This window comes from Sorex fumeus, unplaced genomic scaffold, assembly GCF_029834395.1.
Source record: "Sorex fumeus unplaced genomic scaffold, SorFum_2.1 ptg000039l, whole genome shotgun sequence".
In the NCBI taxonomy this organism is placed as follows: Eukaryota; Metazoa; Chordata; class Mammalia; order Eulipotyphla; family Soricidae; genus Sorex; species Sorex fumeus.
The window spans coordinates 13,962,061-13,983,095 of record NW_026606096.1 but is presented as its reverse complement, the minus strand read 5'-3'; the positions used below and the strand labels follow the sequence as shown (position 1 = coordinate 13,983,095).

The 21,035-nt window shown below is 52.3% G+C and overlaps 3 protein-coding genes across 3 annotated transcripts; all 3 read right to left on the bottom strand.

The window, feature by feature from the left end:
* Positions 1-852: 852 nt before the first annotated feature.
* LOC130028135 (tripartite motif-containing protein 75-like) lies at positions 853-2,274 on the bottom strand. Its single transcript, XM_056118853.1, has one exon. It carries the CDS (start codon positions 2,272-2,274, stop codon positions 853-855), a length of 1,422 nt encoding a protein of 473 aa, XP_055974828.1.
* Positions 2,275-5,634: 3,360 nt separating this feature from the next.
* Positions 5,635-17,051, bottom strand: LOC130028134 (collagen alpha-3(VI) chain-like). The gene is made up of 6 exons (XM_056118852.1): positions 16,986-17,051; positions 16,031-16,679; positions 15,167-15,370; positions 14,464-15,086; positions 9,747-9,956; positions 5,635-5,697 (listed from the first exon to the last, which is right to left on the bottom strand). Exons 1-6 carry the CDS (start codon positions 17,049-17,051, stop codon positions 5,635-5,637), a joined length of 1,815 nt encoding a protein of 604 aa, XP_055974827.1.
* A 2,918-nt stretch (positions 17,052-19,969) lies between these two features.
* On the bottom strand, positions 19,970-20,530 carry LOC130028133 (collagen alpha-3(VI) chain-like). Its single transcript, XM_056118851.1, has one exon. The coding sequence runs from the start codon at positions 20,528-20,530 to the stop codon at positions 19,970-19,972; it is 561 nt and encodes a 186-aa protein (XP_055974826.1).
* Between the last annotated feature and the right edge of the window lie 505 nt (positions 20,531-21,035).

The following is a 21,035-nucleotide window of genomic DNA, read 5'->3' as shown; positions in this document are numbered from 1 at the left end:
AAGGAAGGAAGATGGAAGGGATCATCCCCCTGAACCTTTCTTGTGCCTACAGTCAGAGGGGTGCAATCTTGAGTGGGGGATATATAAAAGTGAGTGTTATCTGCTTCCTAATTATGTCTGTAATTGTAACAATATATTCATAAAAAATTCAGAACTTCTTTTGTTTTATCTTTTATTTATTTACTTTATTTTCGGTCGGCCCAGGATCTATTCCTTCGCCCCTCTTGGAGAGCTCGGCAAGCTACCCAGAGTATCTCACCCATAGAGCAAAGCCTGGCAAGCTCCCTGTGACCTCTTCAATATGCCAAAAACAGTAACATCAACTCTCAAAATGGAGACGTTACTGGGCCCACTCGAGTAAATCGATGAACAATGGGAGGACACTGCAATGCAGTGCTCCTTTATTTTAGTATTTGGGCCTCACCTAGCTGGCCTTAGGGGATAATGCTTGCTTCATGCTCAGAGAAAACCCCGAAAGGGTTACAAAATCGAGGAAAATTGGTTGAACATACATAATCGCTAAGAATATACAAACAGTGTCCAGGAACAAGCAGAACATTTCGGCACTAGTGAAAAGCAACTAGTGAGCCCGCACATGAATATTTTGCAATGTCTTAGAAAATAACTTTATGACGAAAGAAAATATGAAACTAAAAATGTCTGTACTTAAAATTTTCTTATTAAAAATAGACATAAAGATACAAAATAATTGGTTTTGCATTATAAAGTGTTACAAAATGGGAACATTTCTTCCGCCATCTTCCTTAAGTATCAACATCTGATGCAAAGAATTCCAAATTTAGAAAACCACCAGCTGTCCACATGAAGGAAGGGGGTAAGCCCAGAGTGTGTTCACCCCTCCTCTGCCCTCCCCGAGCCCACAGAGAGAGGGGCGCAGTCCGGCCCCACGCGGAAGTACGGCTTGAGCTCTTCAGCAAAGGACTCGGTGAACAAGTGCAGGTGAGACCTGTCGGCGGCGTTGTAGAAGGAAAGCTGTCCCAGCTCCCAATCCAGGTAAACGCCGATGGCCGCGGGTTGGTCCCTGAGAGCCAGAGGCACGGCCCCCCCACTCACTGCCAGGTAGTCGCCATCCTGCAGCTGCAGCGTCCAGCATCTCTTGGGAGCCGCCAGGGGACGCGAGGTCTGGGCCGAAGGCGCGACGCTGCACACGCCCACGGCCCACTCGGGCTTGGCGCCCACCTGCACCTCCCAGTAGTGGCGGCCAGAAGCGAAGCCCTCCCGGCCCAGGACCACCAGCTGGCCGGTGTCATCACAGGATTTGGTGCCCCCATCCCCTTTGGACCTCTTCCTCACGCAGGTCACCGACTGGAGGTCCTGGGACACTCGCAGGCTGGGGTGGGCCGTGTCGGGGTCCAGGCTGATGCTCTCTCGGAATCTCCGGATGATGCTGTTGAGCGCCGAGTGCAGAGGAGGGAGGCTGTAGGCCACGGGCCTAAAGCGCAGGGGCTGCACGGCCGGGAGCTGCAGGCCCGCACAGCGCTGCTGCAGGCCCCTCACGCCCCTCAGCACCATCTCCTCGGACATCACGCTCTGCTCCGCCACATCCCGTCTGAGGTCTTCCAGCTCCCAGATGTGGTCCGAGTAGGCCTCCAGGTTGTCCCTGAGCTGCTGCTGCAGGCGTTTGTCCTCTTCTGTCAGCCTGCAGAGCGCGGCCTCGTGCTCACGCTCCACAAACTGGGTGAGCTGCTCAAATTCCGAGGCCAGCTGACTCCTGTGCTTTTCCCCGTCCGCTCTCAGCTGCAGGAGGTTTCTGTCTTGGGCGACATCTCGCTTCTGCACCTCTGCCAGCTGCTTCTTCAGGGACTCGATGCAGTCGCTGAGCCTCTGTCTGTGATGAGCCGCTGCCTCAGCCACGGACCTGATGTGGTGGCCCTGGTGGGCAGGGCCCTGGGCACACAGAGGACACACCAGCTCCTGGTCATCCTCGCAGAAGAGGCTCACTCCCTGCCTGTGCTCCTCACAACTGCCCTCCTCTGCCGGTGCCATCTCGCTGCTCCCAGAGCTGTGCAGTAGCATCGCCAGGTCCACCAGCCTGCCCAGCTGGGCGTTGGCACCGACGCGCATCTCCTGGCGGGACTGCCGGCACACGGGACAAGGGAATGTGTCCTTCAGGTCCTTCCATGACATGCGGATGCAGGAGTCACAGAAGCTGTGGCCGCAGTCGATGGTGACGGGGTCATTGATGTATTCCAGGCAGATGCGACAGATGAGGTCTGGCTGCATTTTGGCCAGGGCTGCTGACACCTCCTCCATCCTCGGATGTGGGAAGGGCAGGTCGGGAGTGATTTTCCTCAGACAGTTGAAACCCTCAGGCTCTCTCCTGCCAGGAAAACAGTTACACACTCAGTCATTTGTTCTGATCTCCTCTATGGATGTGTCTCTCTGATGACCAGCACACTTCTAGACTCAAGGGCTTCTCCAAGTGTACTCTCCTAAGACCAATCGAACTGCTGGAGCCTAATGCATTAGGGTTCCCTTTTCAAATAATATTGCTTCATAGATGCCAACTCTCTGTGAATGGGAAAATGACCCCATTCACATCAGAGAAAAGGGAACTTAATTCTGGGACTCAGTAAAAAAAAAAAATAGATACCAGATAGTCAAATAGGTGCCCCCTAGAACCTGCACCAAGTGCGCACGAAGGATGCTGTGAAGTTAATTAAGCTCTGGCCCAGCAAGAAGCACATCCCCCCACCCACTGTTTCATCTCTCTGCCCCACCTCTGCCCCACATAAGGCAACAATTGTGATGATCACTACTCACCTTGGTCCTGATTCTAGCCCTGCACAGTGCTCGGTGCTGTTGGTGAGCTTCTCTCCTTGCAGGATACAGACTTCAGGCTGGCACTGCTTGCCCTGCACTCAGCACAGCATTTATATACATCCTAGGGTAGGGCTCAGGAGAACCACCCTGCAATAGGGTGGGGCTCAACTCACGGGATTCTCAGAGGGCTGAGTTATTTCCCAGACCTGTATTTTGTCACAAGGAATGCCATGTTCAGGGAACTAGCTTTCAAGGGAAGCAAGCCCTTCTTCAATTGTCTTCATTTTCCACATCCCATCCTTGTTGAGGAAAAGTAGAAATGATAAATAAACTAGAAACTGAGCGCTGTTGGCATCAGAGAGATAGTGGAGGCTGTAAGGTGTTTGCCAGGTGTGATCCTTGAGCCCAGAGGCAGGCAAGTACCCCCAAGCACTGTAGGGTGTGTGCTCCCACCATAAAACAAATAAACAAAGAGGCAAATAAACAAATACTGAAGTGCCAGACTGCACAGCAGGCTTGTTTGTTTTGCTTAGTTTGGGGTCACAAAGAGCTGGGATCAGACTTACCTTGGGCTCTATGCTCAGGGGTTACTCCTGGCAGGGTTTGAAGTACCTACCAATTGTTTTCCAGCAGAGTAAACTGGATCAGCTGTGGGGAAGACAGGAACCTTAGTCTCTATTATATTGCTGACCTCAGAATTTTTATTTAATTTTGTTTTGTCCTGAAATTCAATGTGTTAAACATCATCCCAGAGACTTTTGTGCTGTTTTTTTTTTTCTGCCACATCTAGCAATGCTCATTGCTTATTCTTCATTTATCAGTCCTCGTGGACTTGGGGAACTCTTTGAGGTCCCAAGATTCAATCTGGGTAGGTCACATGCATGACAAGTATTATCAGTCCTTCCTAGTGATTTTTTTTATTTTTTCCAGTAAGTCACCAATATTTTACAGTCATAATGCTTTGCATTTCTTCTTGATCAATAATTTTTTAACACTCGTTTACGTAAAAAAGTTTTCCCTCATGAAGATCTTTGTAAATCACAGTGTTTATCTAAAATATAAGAGGAAATTTGGAAAAACTAAGGAAATAAATTTAAATAAATAGATTCTTGAAAGAGGGAAAAAATGAGTTGTCTGATACATGAGTAACTTGTTGAATTACTGCTAATAAACAATGCAAATATTTTTAACAATTTCCTTGGTAATCTGCAATTCTAATTAGCATTCACAATTAATAAAAATAAAAAATATCTGTTGAATAACTGCTAATAAACAATGCAAATATTTTCAACAATTTCCTTGGTAATCTGCAATTCTAATTAGCATTCCCAATTAATAAAAATAAAAAAAAATATCGCGTGCTAGTGTAGCCCAATGGCATCTGCTCGCTCCAGGAATATGAAGAGCCTCAAACCGATTTGACCATCTCATAGGTGAGTGGCCACTCCATCTTTTGAAGTCCTGTGGAATCCATTTGGTAACGGCTCTAGTCCAGCGGTCCCATGCATGGTACCATGTCCATTATCCCTGGCCTTTCGAGGGTGATCTTTGGTCTCAGATATCAGGTTCGGCTTTCCAGAGATTTTATTTAGACTTGCAGCATTCCATGGGCACATAGAGCTTTTTGGTTATCACAAAATTGATGATTATTTGGTTTCTCTTCAGCTTCTTCTGACATTTTGACATTTCTATTAAAAGGCAGTTTACACAAAGTATTTCACAATGCCTTTTCAGCAGTTCTGATTGTGCGGGGGGAGGAATTCTAAACAATATGGTGCATCTTTTGTCGAAATAATGAATGTAATCAATGTAGAGAAGAATTAAGTAGAAATCATCTGCCTTACAGGCATTGGGAGGGGGTATATTGGGCTTCTTGGTGGTGAAAAGTGAGTACTGGTGAAGGGAAAGGTGTTTGATCATTGTATTACTTAGACTTAAACCTGAAAGCTTTGTAACTTTTCCCACAGTGATTCAATAAATAAATATAAGAAGAAAAATAAATAAAATTATGGGAAAAAATAAAAATAACTTCTCCCTATAGGAAATAATATTACAACTAGGGAAATAACAAATTATAAATGTGTAGTCACTAAAAGATAATCATCCAATATTCAAATAAATATACTTTGTGTTTTATATCCAACCTTTAGTTAAGCTGTGTGCATTATTTTTCCAAAATAATTTTACTGTGCATTCAATTCTGTTTGGTTTCCATATCAGGCAAGAAATTAAAAAGAATCATACTTTCCTAAAAAAAAGGCAGTTTACATAGAAAATGTTCAGGAAACAAAACAAAGTTCTTTTGAAATTCCACAGAGGGTAGGGCGTTCGCCTTACAAGCGGCCAACATGGCCGACCCGAGTTCGATTCCTCCGCCCCTCTCGGAGAGCCCGGCAAGCTACCGAGAGTATTCGATATGCCAAACACAGTAACAACAAAGTCTCCAATGGAGACGTTACTGGGCCCGCTCGAGCAAATCGACGATCAACGGGAGGGCCTTTACCTTTACCTTTACAAGTTATTTCCTAAAGTATTTTTCAGGCTTCACAAATGTGCTCTTAGCGTCTATAATTTTCCTACTAGTTTCCTTTCTTAGAAATTCTTGAGTTTAGTATGTTACAAGCTCCGTGCTTTTCTCACATTGAAAAGAAAGTTCTTATTTTTTCTTGTTTTTCCTTTTTGTTACAACATGAAGAAAAAAGATATACAAGATGAACATAAATTCATTTTCACATTCAAAACAGAACTGAAGATGTCCTAGGGACTAAGGCCAGGTTCACAAAGGAAGGGTTAATGCTGTCCTGGGGAATGTTCTGGAGACTGTGCATGGACCACAGAAAAGTAAGCACTTTAGGCTTCAACCACTGCTGAGGGGGTGGGGAACAGGAATGGGTACGGGAGTTCTTCTGATTTCTGCAATTACGAGGACAGAGAAGCCTATAGGATGTCAGAAAAAGTTACAACAATATTAAAAGAAAAACCCTCAGAATTTAAAGGGGTGGGTAGAGCAGTCAGGTAAGCAGGAAATTTGACGGGCAGTATGACTAATGAGGTGGGAATAATGATGAAGAGCTTCTAGCAAGGAAATTGGATGTTGAACACAATCACAGAAATGCAAAAGGGTAGGTCAAGGCTAGTTCTGCTGATATTCAGGTTATGTCTTAGTTGTAAATGGCCAGTGAGAACTCTTAAGGAAATTTCAGTCAAAATATTCTGTACTTGATTTGGCATTTTTATCTGTTTTTAGAAGATTCATATTACATTATATTTGTTTTGTGTTTGTCCTGCGTGTTAGATATCCAGGTTGAAATATCCATTCTAAATATAAGAGTTCTCTGTTGAGTGCATTGAATTAAACTTTCAACATTTATAAAATGCCTATGAAGTACAAAATGTTCAGGAGAGTTTTCTAGATTCCTCATGGATCAAGCTTAAAGTGAAACAATTCTAAAGATAGGGAGATTATTTTCTTGTTATCATAATGAAATATATGTATGTACATATATATATATATATATCCCTGCGCTATCGTTAGAGTGGATGGGTAGGATGGTGACAAGTAATTTTCAAATACTTGCAGACCTACACACAAGACAGTGTTTTGAAAGCCCCGTTTTTTCTGCCTGCAAGGAATATTACTCTGAAGCTCACAAACACATAAAGCTCAAGTGCTCACACTGTTATATTATAACTAGGAAAGCAGACTCTGGGGCTTTCTAAGAGATAGTACAGAGGGTGAGACACTCCACCTAGCTAACCTGGTCAATCCCTGGCTCCACACATAGCAACACCAGTGGAATCCTTAAGCCTAGAATCATTAGTAATCCCAGACCATCACCAGATGGGGCCCCTGCTGCAACCGGCGCTGTGGGGCCGAGCCAGGGGAGGGCTGTCAGGGTGAAATCAGCACTCGAGTCACACAGGGTTCCGTCATTCAGGAGATGGCATGAATGCGTGCGTGCGTTTATTCAGAATACAGGTACATTCAGTATGTTTCCACAGCCCACCCAAAAGAAAGGAAAGTGGATGGGACGTGGGAAAGTGGATGGGACAATGAACAGAGCCATGCACCAGTTGGTCAGCCACCTGGTGACCCTTTCGACATAATGCTATTGGTCAGAACGACCTGCTTTGATATAGGTTTGTCATATCTGCAAAGATTGTGCTGTTCCTCATACATCATTTACAAATCATTTACAAGGGTGCATTTTCCCCAAACTGAAACCTCCTGTACTGGGAAGTTGCCCAGCTTTGAGCAGGACAAAAGGGGAATGAAAAATCAAGCATTCTTTTACTTGGTCAGTAGGCAACATCTCACCCCTTTTTTCCAATTATGGCATGCCAGGACCCCTGTCTTAGGTCGTCCGTCGCCCCGCCATGGTACCCATCCTTTGGGAGAATGCCTTAGCCCCTGTCTTGGGTGTGCGCGACGGTGACGGAAGTTGCCCGTCATTGGGTATCCTGGGCAAGGACATATTTCCTTAACCGTGAGGAGGCACAGGGGAAGGTTCGTGACATTTCTACCAGACCATGCAGGACCCAGTGTGGCTTGACCAGAATGGAGCGTGGCTCAGAAAAGAGGGGCAGGGGTAGGGTAGAGGGGTGATGGAGATCTCTTCGTTCAGTGATCCGGGGTTTCTGTATGGGTCCGGTCCGCACTCCTTCTTCTCCTGCATTTTCCGGTACCAGTCACGGGATCAGGTCACTGCAACAGATAAAGAAAGAGGCTTCCCAGGCCCATTAGAAATACCTCTCTGAATAGGACTGCTCTTTGCTAGTTTCTCTCAGCTGCATAAAGTAATTTGAGTGATCTGCCGATCACGCTGCCAATCTGCTCTCTGACAAATCAGACAAGTCGACTCAGGATGCAGGGCCCAAATGTAAGCATCAGTAATAGTATGATCAGAGGGCCTGCTATAGTAGATATCAGGGTGGTGAACCAGGGGGATTGATTGAACCAAGACTCGAACCACCCTTCCTGAGCCTCTCTCTCCTTTTTACGCCGTTCCAGGCCTTCTCTCAGCTTAGCCATGGAATCCCGGACTACCCCCATGTGGTCGGCGTAAAAGCAGCACTCTTCTCCCAGCGCTGCGCACAGCCCTCCGTTTTTAAGGAAGAGCAAGTCGAGCCCCCTCCTATTTTGCAAGACTACCTCGGACAGGGAGGTCAAGGACTTTTCAAGATGGCTAATAGATTTTTCTATACGGTCCAGGTCCTCATCAATAGCTGCTCTTAGAGAAGATAGGCCAGAATGTTGGGTTGCCAGAGCAGCGATGCCAGTGCCGGCACCTGCCAGGCCTATGCCAAACAGAGTGGTGATGGTTAGTGCGGATATGGGTTCCCTGCGGTTCCTACGCAGGACATCAGGGGAATTGGACCAGTAGTCAAGGAGTACCTCAGCAGGGTGTTATATAATTTTTGGGATAACAATAACCATAAGACAAAATTCTTGGGAGGCATTAAATACTGAGCCTGCCAAGTGGGGAGTTAATCCTGAATGTGAACAGGCCCACCAAGCTCCAATTGTTGGTGAGATCCAGGCGGAGTTACTCCACCCTGGGGACTCCACATTCTGTGCACACAACTCCTTCTTGTTTTGAGGGACTGTACCTACACATGTCCTTGGCCGCTAATCTGGGTCATGGTCAGTCCCTGGGGGCGGGCCTTCCACTCCCCAGGGGCTCTGTAATTAACATTGTATGAGGCGTTAATACCCATGGCCTCATAAATCGGTGGCATGGGGCTATAGCACAGCCAGCAGGCTTCAGTCAGGTTTGGGGCAGTAACATTCAGAGTCTGATATGTGGCTTCGATAAGACTCCTGAGGGGGTTAATGATTGGGCCAAGACTGGGTTTGGGGATGGATGGGCTTAAGAGGGGGGTTTGTGTATTGACCTGACCAGGCGCTCTGGTTCCCAAATGGGTTTTTATGCATTAGTTGGATATACACAGACTGCACCTCTGACTCTGGCAAGTATCGCTGCCGGTGGTTGCCAGGTTCCTGAGGACAGGTCCTTCCATTTCACCATTGCTTTAAGGGGAGCCGGAGTAGCGAAGTGACGTTGGGCTGCACTGCGGCCCGAATCATCGAGGAGCAAAAAATTTAAAATGAATAAGGTTGTGGATAGGAGTGCTTGTGGCCCTTGACAGCCTTGGTAGATCTCACCCTCTTTTGTTTTAGAAATATAAGTTTTGAGATGTCGGTGCGCTCGCTCTATGATAGCCTGTCCTTGGGGGTTATAGGGAATGCCTGTTGTATGTGCAATATCCCAGGTTTCACAAAAGAAATGAAAGGCGCGGCTTGTATAGGCCGGTCCATTGTCAGTTTTAATTTGCCTGGGATTTCCCATCTATGAGAAAGCGGTGGTAAGGTAATCTATAACATGTTTCGTTTTTTCCCCGGCATGTAGTGAGGCAAAAATCATGCCGAGTGTGTGTCTATTGAGACATGGAGATAATGCCGGTTACCCAATGAATTAGTGTGGGTCACATCCATTTGCCAAATATCATTTGCTCTCAGTCCTCTAGGATTGACTCCTAGGGATGGGGAATGTATATAAGGAGCGCAAGCGGGACAGACAGTGGTTATGGAGAGAGCTTCGGCTTTGGAACAACCCATATGAAAACGAAGAGACTGGGCATTAAGGTGGAATTTTTTATGTAGCTGTATGGCCTTATCATATTCTAGGAATGTCATTATTAAGCAGGTAGCTTTATCTGCTCGTTCATTACCTTCTGCAAGGGGTCTCGGGAGGCCAGAGTGTCCTCTAATATGACCCACAAAGAGGGGATCCTTTCTAGCCCAAATCAACAGTTGCAATGTTTGTAGTTGAGATAAAATTTTTGAGCCCTCACCTATGTGGAGTGCTGTTTCTAATTGGGGGGAAGATATTGGCAACATACACACTATCAGTGTAAATATTGAGGGGCTCATTAGGGAATGTCTGCAAGGCCAATAATACAGCAGATACTTCTGCAAATTGCGCCGAGGTTTCAGCAAACTGTATGGCGTGAACATCCTGCCCATCAACCACTACGGCTAGACCGCTTTTAGAGCCATCGGTAAAGAGGGTCCGTGCGCCCGGAAGGGGGGTGGTCTTAATGATTCGGGGGAAGATAATAGGGTAAATCTTGAAGCTTTGCAGGAGTTTATGTTTGGGATATAATTTGGTCTTTAAAGGAGCAGACAAAAAGGCACCAGGAATCATCATATTGTATCAGATTATTAATCATTTCTTTGGAATAGGGAACGAGCAATATGTCCATATCCTTAGCAAAGAGTGCACACCCTATGGTTCTGGCCTTCCAGAGTAATTGAGAAACTAAGGTGGGATAGAGAATCACCGTTCGGGTGGGGGAAGCCGAGAGGTGGACCCAATATAATGGACCAGTCTGCCAGAAAACTTCAGTTGTGGCAAACTCTGAAGGAAGCACTATAAATTGTAGTGGTAGATTGTAATCAATATGGTGTATTTGCATTTCTTCTAAGGCATCCTCTGGTTTTCTAAGAGCCAATTGTGCCTCAGGGGTCAAATGATGAGGTGAGGAGGGGTCAGAATCCCCCTTCAGTAGTTCAAAAGGAGGTTTGAGCTCTCCCGTGGGCAGGGAGAAGGATGGTCGGAGCCATTGGAGTTCTCCCAAAAACTGTTGCCTTTGTTGTAGAGTCTTTAAATGGGAGGTGGCAAACTGTATTTTTTGAGGCGCTATTCCCACCTTGTTTATGGTGTATCCTAAGTATCTGTATGGGTGAGAGAGCTGTACCTTGTCCGGGGAGATTACAAGTCCTGCTGACTCCAGGGTGACACGGACATGATCATAGAGTTGAAGTAACAGGTCTTTGGTGGGGCAGGCGGCTAAGATGTCATCCATATAATGAATCAAAAGTGCGTTGGGGAAACGAGCCCGGACTGTAGCTAAAACTGCTGCAACATATATCTGACACATAGTGGGACTATTAGTCATGCCCTGGGGAAGGACTACCCATTGGTAGTGCTGATAGGGCTCCTGAAAATTGGGGGAAGGTAGAGAGAAGGCAAATCTTTGACAATCTTTAGGAGCTAATGGAATATTGAAAAAACAGTCTTTAAGATCTATCACTAACAATTGCCAGGACTTTGGTATAGCGGAGGGATGGGGGAGCCCTGGCTGCAGGGCCCCCATTGGATGCATGGTGTCATTGACTGCTCTGAGATCTTGCAATAATCCCCACCCGCCTGTCCTTTTCTTTATAACAAAGATTGGGATATTCCAGGGAGATGTGAATGGGGTAATGTGCCCCTTTTCTAATTGCTTGGACACTAGGGCATATGCGGCCTGTAATTTCTCTTTAGGTAGGGGCCACTGCTCCACCCAGATTGGATCATCTGATTTCCAGGTAATGGGGGTGGGGGGAGGATGCTCGACAGTGGCCCCGATTAAAAAGGCTTATGTTCCAGCCCAGGGTTTGTGGCCCCTTCCAGTTCTTCCACGGGCATGAGAGTTATGGGGTCCCCTTGCCCCGGGGCTGGGTAATCACTAGTAATATGGGCTACAGTCTGGAAAGAAACCAGGGGGGTCTGGAGGTGGCCAGGCAGTGTGACTAGAACTGCGCCCATGGCCGAGAATATATCTCGCCCCCAAAGATTGGTGGGGAGGTCTGGAACCAGACAGTAGCTGCTTTTCTTCTGTGTCTAGATCGGGGGCAAGAGGAGTCTGGCTCCCACATTCAGAAATCACGGGGTCTTCGGCATATTTTAGTTCAGCTATATCATCGCCAGCGTCCCCCTGCAGAGAGCGCCCTGTTTCCTCCTCCTGGATTTCCAGGCAGGTTTTTTGGAGGTCACACAGCTGTTCCTGCACCTGGACACGGGTGGTTGACAGCACTTTTTTAACCAATCTCCAGAGGGAGAATGTAGCACGGGAACCCTATCTGACCCCCTATCTCTGAGGGCTCTCTGTAGGTCGATCTTAACCTGTTCCCAGTCACAGATTTTGAATTCTCCCCCTATCAGGAACCAAGGGCTGACTTCCCCTATTACTGTAATGAACTCGAGTGCGGTACTAAACTTAATAGCAGTTCCCTGCTGTTTCAGTAACTCAGTCAACTCGGTGGCCAGCCGAGTTTTTGAGTCAGAATTTCCCATGGTGCACCATAAACTGTTTAATCCCCCGCTTATATGCGGTTTTTCCCCTGCCTATACGCAGGCTCTCCCCCTGCCTATGCGCAGGTGAGCCCTGTCCGGTTCTCCCTCGTACCTGATCTCGGTGGAACCTCCACTTGCCGCGTCCAACGCTGCGGGGCCGAGCCAAGGGAGGGCCGTCAGGGTGAAATCAGCGCTCGAGTCACACAGGGTTCCGTCATTCAGGAGGTGGCATGAATGCGTGCGTGCGTTTATTCAGAGCACAGGTACAGACTTCAGTATGTTTCCACAGCCCACCGAAAAGAAAAAAAAGTGGGTGGGACGTGGGAAAGTGGATGGGACAATGAACAGAGCCATGCACCATTGGTCAGCCACCTGGTGACCCTTTCAACATAATGCTATTGGTGAGAACGACCTGCTTTGATATAGCTTTGACGTATCTGCAAAGATTGTGCTGTTCCTCATACATCATTTACAAATCATTAACGAGGGTGCATTTTCCCCAATCTGAAACCTCCTTACTGGGAAGTTGCCCAACTTTGAGCAGGACAAAGGGGGAATGAAAAATCAAGCATTCTTTTACTTGGTCAGTAGGCAACAAGCCCAAAAGCCAAATTAAAGGAAAAGAAGTGGAGGAAGAGGAAGAGGAGGAGGAGGAGGAGGAAGAGGAGGAGGAGGAGGCAATAGAGGAGGGAGAGTAGGAGAGAAGGGGGGGATGGAGGAAAAGCAGGGCAAAGCAAAATCAATGTAGTCACTTAGCTGCCAGAGTAGTGTTTTTCACAGTAGAGACTTTGCCTTAACCTGCACTGGTGCTTCCCCCATTACTTTCACTGCTAATAAACCCAGAGCGCTTTACAATAGAGTTTGCATCACTGTGAACTAAAGCTCTGCTTACTTCAAAATAACCATAGAAGTTCCCAAACTGTCATTAATAAGGAAGAAAATGACATTTTTCACCATATAATTTTCTCAGGCATAGATATTTTTGTGAGAATTCTTCTAGACAAAAAGGCTGGTCGAGTAAAGGGTTGATCACAGTTGTTGTCCTGAGCAGCAGAATAAATGGCAGGGCTACTAATGAGATGGTGATAGGTATAGCAGAATGGATAGGACAGGAATGTATGGGAAATGAGTAGTTTCATTTTAAGGGAGGGAAATGAGCAGATGTCTCAGAGGAAGACAAGTAGATGGTCAATAGGCACGTGAAAAATTTCTCAGCATCACTTATCATTTAGGAAATACAAATCAAGAAGACAGTGAGATAGCATCTCACATCAGTGATAATGGCACATATCAGAAATAGTAGGCAAAATCTGCTGGTGGAGAGAATGGTGAGAAAAGAACTCTCCCAGGAGGTTTTATTCCATAGCTTGGAGGCCAGCCGCACACTCTAGGGGTAAAGGCAGCTCAGATAGAGAAGGCAGCACTAAATAAAGGGTGTTGGGAAGATCCACCCAGGATGGGAGATGCATGCTGAAAGTAGATGATAGACCGAACATTATTGCCACTCAATTCCTCTTTTGCAAACCACAGCACCCAAAAGGAGAGAGAGAACAAAATAACCACAGAGGCAGGGTGGGATGGGGGGATGGGGGTGGGTGGGAGGGATACTGGGATTAGTGGTGGTGGAGAATGGGCACTGGTGGAGGGATGGGTACTCGATCATTGTATAACTGAAACCCAAGCACAAAAATTTATAAGTCTCAACTGTACCTCATGGTGTTTCACTAATAAAAATTTTTAAAAAAGGAAAAATAACTCATTCACTGCTGGTAGGAATGTCTGGCTCAACCCAGAGAGGCCCAGCGACCAGACTGTGCACTGTAGAGCCAAAACTTCAAGCACAAGACACCAGCCATCACAAAACATGACACGGAAACAGCACAGTCGCACGTCAAGGAGGCGCTCAGCAGGACTGACTAAGAGACACGTGGGCCATCGCCCCAGAGCCAGTGCCTGCACCTGTGAGAGTGGCGGTTTCCAAAAGACGGTCAACAGCGAGGGCAGCACAGGGAGAGGGCTGGCCCAGGGGGGAGATTCTGACACCGCTGGCAGCAGTGGGAATCACTGCAGTCTCTGGGGAAAGTGGTACGAGGTGAGAGAAGGCCCCAAAGTGGGAATCCACAGGGTGGAAGGAGACCTCTCGGGCCAGGAAAATGCTCGTCAACTGTCATTTTTCAGGTTGTTTAGTCCCTGAGCCACCAGCTGCACCATTCACAGTCGTCAACCCAAGTGCCACAGGACCCAGAAAAATGACCATGTCCCTGTGCTCTGTGGACAGAAGTTAGGAACAGGACGGCAGCATCTGGGGACCCCTCAGTGAGGTGACGCTGCTGAGTGGAGGAGGACAGGAAGTGAGACGCTTTCCTGAGGGAATCGACTCAGCAAACAGCAGCCTGCACTCGAGGGCCCTTGAGGGCTGGTCAGGAGCCCCCGTGGCCAGTATTTAGCCACAGCTGGAGCAGTGAGGCAGCTCCCTAGACCCTAAACGCCCTGGGCCTGGGAGAGTGACTGAAGGTGCAGCCCTGCCCGCCGCCCCCCCCCCCCCCCCCCCCGCCACCCTCATCTCACCTGGGGGCGGGTGGGTCGAGGCGTCCAGCAGGTGCTGGATCTGCTGGGTCGTCAGCGTGGTGATGGGCGTGAGCAGCTTCTGCTCCAGGGTGGGCAGCTCCCGGAAGGTGCTCAGGGAGAACACGTACTCGGGGCTCAGGGAGATCTTGAGCAGCTCCTCGCGGTCCACGTTCCTGGCCACAGTGACTGAGGCCACGCCTGCCCGCTTGAGCTCGGCGGCCGGCTCGTCCACCTCGTCACTGGACCTCCCCGAGGAGATGAGCACCAGGAACTGGGGGACGCCCTCCTCGATGCGGCTCCCGGCCGACTTGACGAAGAGGTTCCTGGCCACGAACTCCAGCGCCTTGCCGGTGTTGAGGGGGGCGCCGCCCTTGAAGCGCAGGCGGCGGATGGCCCCCAGCATGGGCCCCTGCGCCTTGTGGGTCTTCAGGTAGAACTCGGGGTGCACCTCGTCGCTGAACTGCACTACGCCCACCCTCACCCGGCTGGGCCCGATGCTGAGCTTCCGCACGATCTTGCCCACGAAGTCCCGGATGTGGGCCAGGCCTTCGGGCCTCACGCCGTCCGAGCTGTCGATCAGGAAGACGATGTCGGCCGCGTCGCTGGGCACGTCTGCGGGGGAGAGACACGTCAGCGCGGGTGGCGCGGGTGACTCGGGACGGGAATGCACTCGTCTCTGAGGCACCCCGGACCCCCTGGAGGAGTCCGGTCCACCCAGGCCTGAGGGCTCCTCTCGTGGGCCTCTCGGTCGCTGAACTGCGCCACGGCCACTCGCGTGCTGCCCGGACGCACGTCCAGCTCCTTGACGACCTTGTAGAGGAAGCCGTGCACGGCGGGGAACTGGCCCACCAGGTTGGCCAAGCCGTCCAGCAGGAACAGGATGTCCTGCTTGCTCTCTGCGAGGGACAGGGCACGTCCAGTGAGGGCCGGAGGGGCGGCGCTGCCGACCGCCCCGGACCCGGCCTGGGACAACCCCGCGGATATGCGCAACCTTCCGCAGACCTGGGGGCTGTGAGTCTGGCAGGACAGCCGGGGACCAGGAGGCCAGGCCCGGGCGGTGCTCAGCGGACAGTGCTCGCCCCATGGCCTGAGACACCAGCAAACCAGCAGCCGGGGCGGCGGCTCAGGGCCTGAGTGTGGCCCCGCCCCACAGTATTGCTGAGCACTGTGGCCAGGAGCAGCCCAGTGAGGCCCCAAGCAGATGAGAACTGGCGGCCTGAGCAGCCAGAGGGCGTGTCCCAGCCCTGGCCACAGACCCCTGCCCACAGGCCGCGCCTCTCCCGCCTGCACGCCGCGCCCCTCCCTGCACCCGGGCTCAGACTTACGCCTCGCCGCACCCCCCTCCCCGATCCAGGGGCGGGCAGAGGGTGGCCGGCTTCCGTCTCCCCAGAGAGCAGCCCTGCCCCTCTCACAGTCCAGGGAAGCCCACCACCCGTGGCCCAACACCCCGCACCCCCGGAGCCTCCTGTGGTTCCAGACCCCCGACTTCCTGTGGCCCCAGAAGCCCCTTCCCCACGCCCACGTCAGTGCCCCCACAGCCCCCGACAGCCCCTCACCTTCCGTGATCCCCGAGAAGGTCCTGAGCGGGGCCACCAGGCGGGGGAGCAGTGCGTGCAGGGGGGCCGTGCGGAACTCGGCCGGCACAAAGACCAGGGAGGCGTTGAAGGCCACCTCCCGCAGCTCAGCCTCGTCGGCCGCCTTGCTGCCCACGGCGAAGGCCATGATGCCAGCGCGACGGAGCCGCTGGGCCGGCCGGCTTACATCATCCAGCGACCGCCCACCTGTGATCAGCACCAGCAGCTTGGGGACGCCCTCGGAGGCCCGGTGGCCGTTGGTGCTGGAGAAGAGGCGGTCGCGGACGAAGTCGAGGGCGGAGCCCGTGTAGCGGGCGGTGCCGTCCATGGGCTTCATCCTGCGCAGGGCGGCCACCACCTCCCTGCGGCCCGGGTGAGTGTTGAAGTAGAACTCGGGCCGGACTGTGTCCGCGTACTGGGCCACGACCACCTGGACGAGGTCCTGGCCGACCTCCAGCGTCTGGATGACCTTGACGAGGAACTCACGGGCAGCGTTGAAGCTGGCCTGGCCCAGCGGTGAGGAGCCGTCCACCAGGAACACGATGTCCCTCTTGTTGACCTCGACGGCTGCGGGTGCAACGGGCGGAGTCAGTGGTGGCCCAACCCGCCCACTGTCCCGCGGCCCCGCCACCTACCACAAGAGCAGGCAATGTGGGCGCAGAGCAGGGGGCTCTGGCCACGGCACACGCGCCCCACAGACTGCAGCCGGCCCACCTCCCGGGTCCCCCTGTGCGACCCTGGCACAGAAATCCATCTCGTCCCCGCCCGTCCCCTAGACCCAGCCGGACTGTGGCCTCCGAATCTCAGTTTGGGTGACGGGTCACGTCTCCCAGCGGCCCTGGCTCTGGCCTAGGGGTCACGAGTCCCTGACACGGCAGGGCTGACCCCACAGCACCCTCTTTCACTGGGACACAGTGACGGGGCCCCTGAATCTCACGAGCAGGAAGCCCGGGTCCAACGGGGGCAGTCGTGCTGGCCCCGTTAGCTCTTGGGGTTGTGGCATCCCAGCACCCTGAGCAGGGCACAGCGGTCAGGCCAGGGCACAGCCTGGGTGGCCGTGAGTCGTGCCTGCTGTCCACTGTCCAAGCACAGGTGACCGCCTGAGTTGGGCATGGGAGCCAGGACTGAGTGCTCCCAAAACAATGCTCTGAGGGCATTGCACATGCAGGCAGGCAGCACTTAGGGGCCGTCAGCAGCAAGGAGCCCTCACACAGAGCCCGGTGGCATCCACTCACTGCTGCCACCGTCCAGCCTTTAACTAGAGCGGTGGGCTGGGCAGAGGCTCCTGGGCACGAGGCGGGGGTCTCAGGCACCTCCCCCCAGCATGTCCTGTCCCCACACGGGACACACGTATGCGGCTGGGCACGAGGGACACGGGACCCCTACGCCTTGCAGGGACGCCCCGCTCACGCTCCCCAACATGGGCAGCCCGGCCACAAGGGACAAGAGTAGAGGACAGAGGCTGGCCGCCACCCCGCCCTGCCTGCAGGGGGCACTCCTGCTTCCCTGCCCGCCGCCGCTGGGGTCCTAGGCAGAGTGTGCCCCCCTGCCAGCTGCAAGGTCATCCCAAGGATAAACAAAGGTCCCTGCAGGAGAGGAAGCCCCGGGCAAAGGGAGAAGGGGGGGCAAGGGTCGCGGCCCCTTCCTCAACCCGCACACGGCTGAGTGTGAGAATAGGTGAGTGCTGTGTGTGTGTGAGTGTGTGTGTGTGAGTGTGTGTGTGTGTGTGTGTGTGTGTGTGAGTGTAGGATACTTGCTTTGTCCTTTCTCCCTTGCCACAGGGAGCTTAGGTTGGTCGGTTTGCACCCATCACAGTGCTCCTGAGTCACTCCCATTCCTTTGTTTGTCTGTAACCATTTCTCTATGCTCTCCTCCCCAACCAGTTAATCAGCTTTTCCCCTAATCAGAATCTGCTAATCTGTAAGGTCAGAGTCTTTTAGGACACTGGACTTGTAAGTTGATATCGCCTTTCTCCTCTCCTTCTGTCTTTTGAATAGTTTACTTTAAGGCAATGTCCTTTTTGTAGAGACACAAGAAGATAATTCATATTGTGCTTTTGTAGCTTGGGACTTAATTGGCTTCGAATATTATTCATTCCTGGGCATCTGCTTTCTTAACTTAAGCCTCAGTTGCCCTCACTTCCCAGAATCCCAAGAGCAAGGTCCTGACGAGGGACTGGATGGAACCAGGGCAGGCGGTGAGCTATGTGCTACCCTGGCATCGAGATGGGCCAGGCCAAAGTGCCACGATTTTTAACTAGAAGTTAGGAGTTTGATCATAGACAAATGCTTTCATGATCCAAAAGTAACAGCAAGACTAGGACCCTGCTAGGGATAGGAAAGACTATCTGGCCTGAGCACGGTAGTCTGAGATTGAGATGGCCCTAGGAGAGCAATTCTATAAGCTTAAAGAATTTCTTACTGTGTCCATACAAAATGATTTCTATTATGTATGCTTATATGCTTGTTGGACAAGGAGAGGAGAAACACGCCCAGGGAATTCTGTTCTAGGGTGGGTTGTTCTGCTAAATGAGTATCTGTCCTAGAAGCGGCTTTCCCGTGTGTCCTGACTAGCTTGGACGAGGCTGAACATTTTCCCCCCTTCCAACTGCCTTCAGTAAGTCATTTCAGTACATTGTAAGAGGCAGTTTTCCTTTTCTCACAGAAACCTGGCTGGTCTCAGACATGCAGATCTCAGGTGCTAGCCAGGCCTGATCTTTGGGATGTAGATTCCAGGCTCTAGCAGACTAGTCTTTGGGATGCAAACCCAAATGCGTGTAGCCCGAGAAAGGTTTCAGTCTTGGTTTTGTATCTTCTTTCCAGAGGCCTCCCTGCTCGTGGGGATGCCGAGGCCATCCACTACGGAGACACCACGTCCCCCCACTATGTCCCTGTCTCAGAAGGCCCAAGTCTCCTCCGGGCCCCGGCTGTGCCCCCACCCTGCACACCCCCAGGAAATGCCGGTCAGCTGTCCAGCGGCCGCCCAGCCTGTCTCCTGCCCTCGCTGTATGGTGGGCAGTGCCGAGACCTGGCCAGAGGACAGTCACCTCTGTGTGTCTGTGGGCACTCCACGCGGGAAACGGCTGCTGGCCTCAGCGGTTAAGGGACTTGGCAGCCCATGACCTGGACACAACATCGGCCGGAGGGCATGTGGTCAGCCCTGGGCGGCCGCAGGGGGTCCCGGCAACACTGTGAGACCCTTGGAGGGAGAGGCGAGGCCCAGAGCCCCCACGGTTGGCTGCCTGCCTGGGCGAGACCCAGCTCTGCCCACGACTTGGGGCGAAGTCCTACTGAGTCTCAGGCTCCCCGGTGGGGCCAGCAGGGCCTGCCCAGGGGCGCAAACGCTCTCTCCTTCTGGGCGCCATCCGTCTGCTTTCTAAGCATTTTCCTCTCCTGTCATGTTAGGCAGATCACTGTCTGCATGTTTTTGGGGTCACCGTCTATTTGTTTTGGGGGTCACCATCTGCGTGTTTTGGGGGTGCTGCTACCAGCCCCCCTGCATCTCCCATGGGGGCCAGGTTTGCGTGCAGCCTTGCATTGTCCTAAACTTGTTTTTCGTTCTCACTTTTTGGTTTTGGGGCCCCACCTAGCGGTGCTCAAGGGTTACTCCCGGTGAGCTCGGGGGACCCTGTGTGGTGCCAGGATGGAGCCCGGGAGGGCTCCCCACTGCTGTGCCATCTCTCAGGCCCTGACAGTTCTTTTTCTCAGGAAGTGAAAGGTGTGGAGGGAACTGGGGCCCCGGCACGGGGATATCAGAGCTCAGGTCTCGGCAGACGTGCCGGGTCCCTCTCGGAGGGGCAGGGAAGAGCCAAACCTTTGTTTTTAAGCCGGTGACGGCTTCTGTCCACAGCACAGCAGGACAGCAGGGTGCAGGGGCATTACTTATGAGGTCTCTTGGGACCTCCTGCAGAGCCACCACGGCTCACACCCAGGACACCAAGTCGCCCACCGGCCTGGGGAAGGCCATCAGGTTCTCTAGGCGGGACATGCGCATTCTGAGTGGTGACAGTGCTGACCCGGCCAAGGTGCCCTTGCCGGCATCGGCCGACAGGAGCCCAGCAGAGGGCAGGCCCTGACCGTCGCCCAGAACCAGGATCAGCTGTGGGACCCCGTCGGCAGCCAGGCTCCCGGCCGCCCGCGACAGATGGGCCCGCACCGCGCTCTCCACGCCGTCGGGGGCCGGGCTGCGGCCCCCCGTGTAGGACAGGTTGGAGAGGTGGGACAGGACTTCTTGCGGGGAGCGGTAGGTGTTCAACAGGAACTCGGTTTGGGGGTTGCCGTCGAACTGGACCAGGGCAAAGCGGAAGTCCTGCAGGCCCGCGGCCAAGGCCCGCACCACGTCACAGAGAAACTCGCGGACCAGCTGGAAGTGCTCCTTCCCCACGCTCCAGGCCGGATCCACCAGGAAAACTACATCGGCCGCCGCGCCGCTGCCCGCAGCTTCAAAGAGAGACGAAGGTTTCAGGCTCTCCGGCTCTGGCATCCCCCGCCATGCCCTGGACTTCTCTGGCCCCACCTGCGTCCAGGTGCACGGATGGACTTACCTGGCGGGCAGGAGCATGGCGTGTGGCCCCACCCAGGCATCAGGCGGCTCCCATAGGACCGAGAACTCATTCCCGGAGTCCTTCGACCCAAACATGCCCCTTAGTCACCCTCAGCACACCCAAGCCCACCTGCTCGGACCCAGAGTCCGTCGGTCCGAATCACAGCCGTCAGGTCAGATTCTCATCCTGAGCTTGGGGCTGGGTGGCAGAACTCTGAGGACCCTTGGCCCAAGGCCGGGACAGCCGTGCCCCCAACTCTGGCTGGAGAAGAAGCTCCCCCACGTCCATCTCTCAGAACCAGGGACCCTCTGGGACAGGGCCGGGGATCGAGGTGGACACGCTGTCCCTCAGTGCGCCTGGCCGGGCCCAGGCTGTCTGTCTACTCAGAGACCCCCCAGAAACACACCCCCAGAGGCGAGACCCCCATGCCCCATGTCTGAGAGC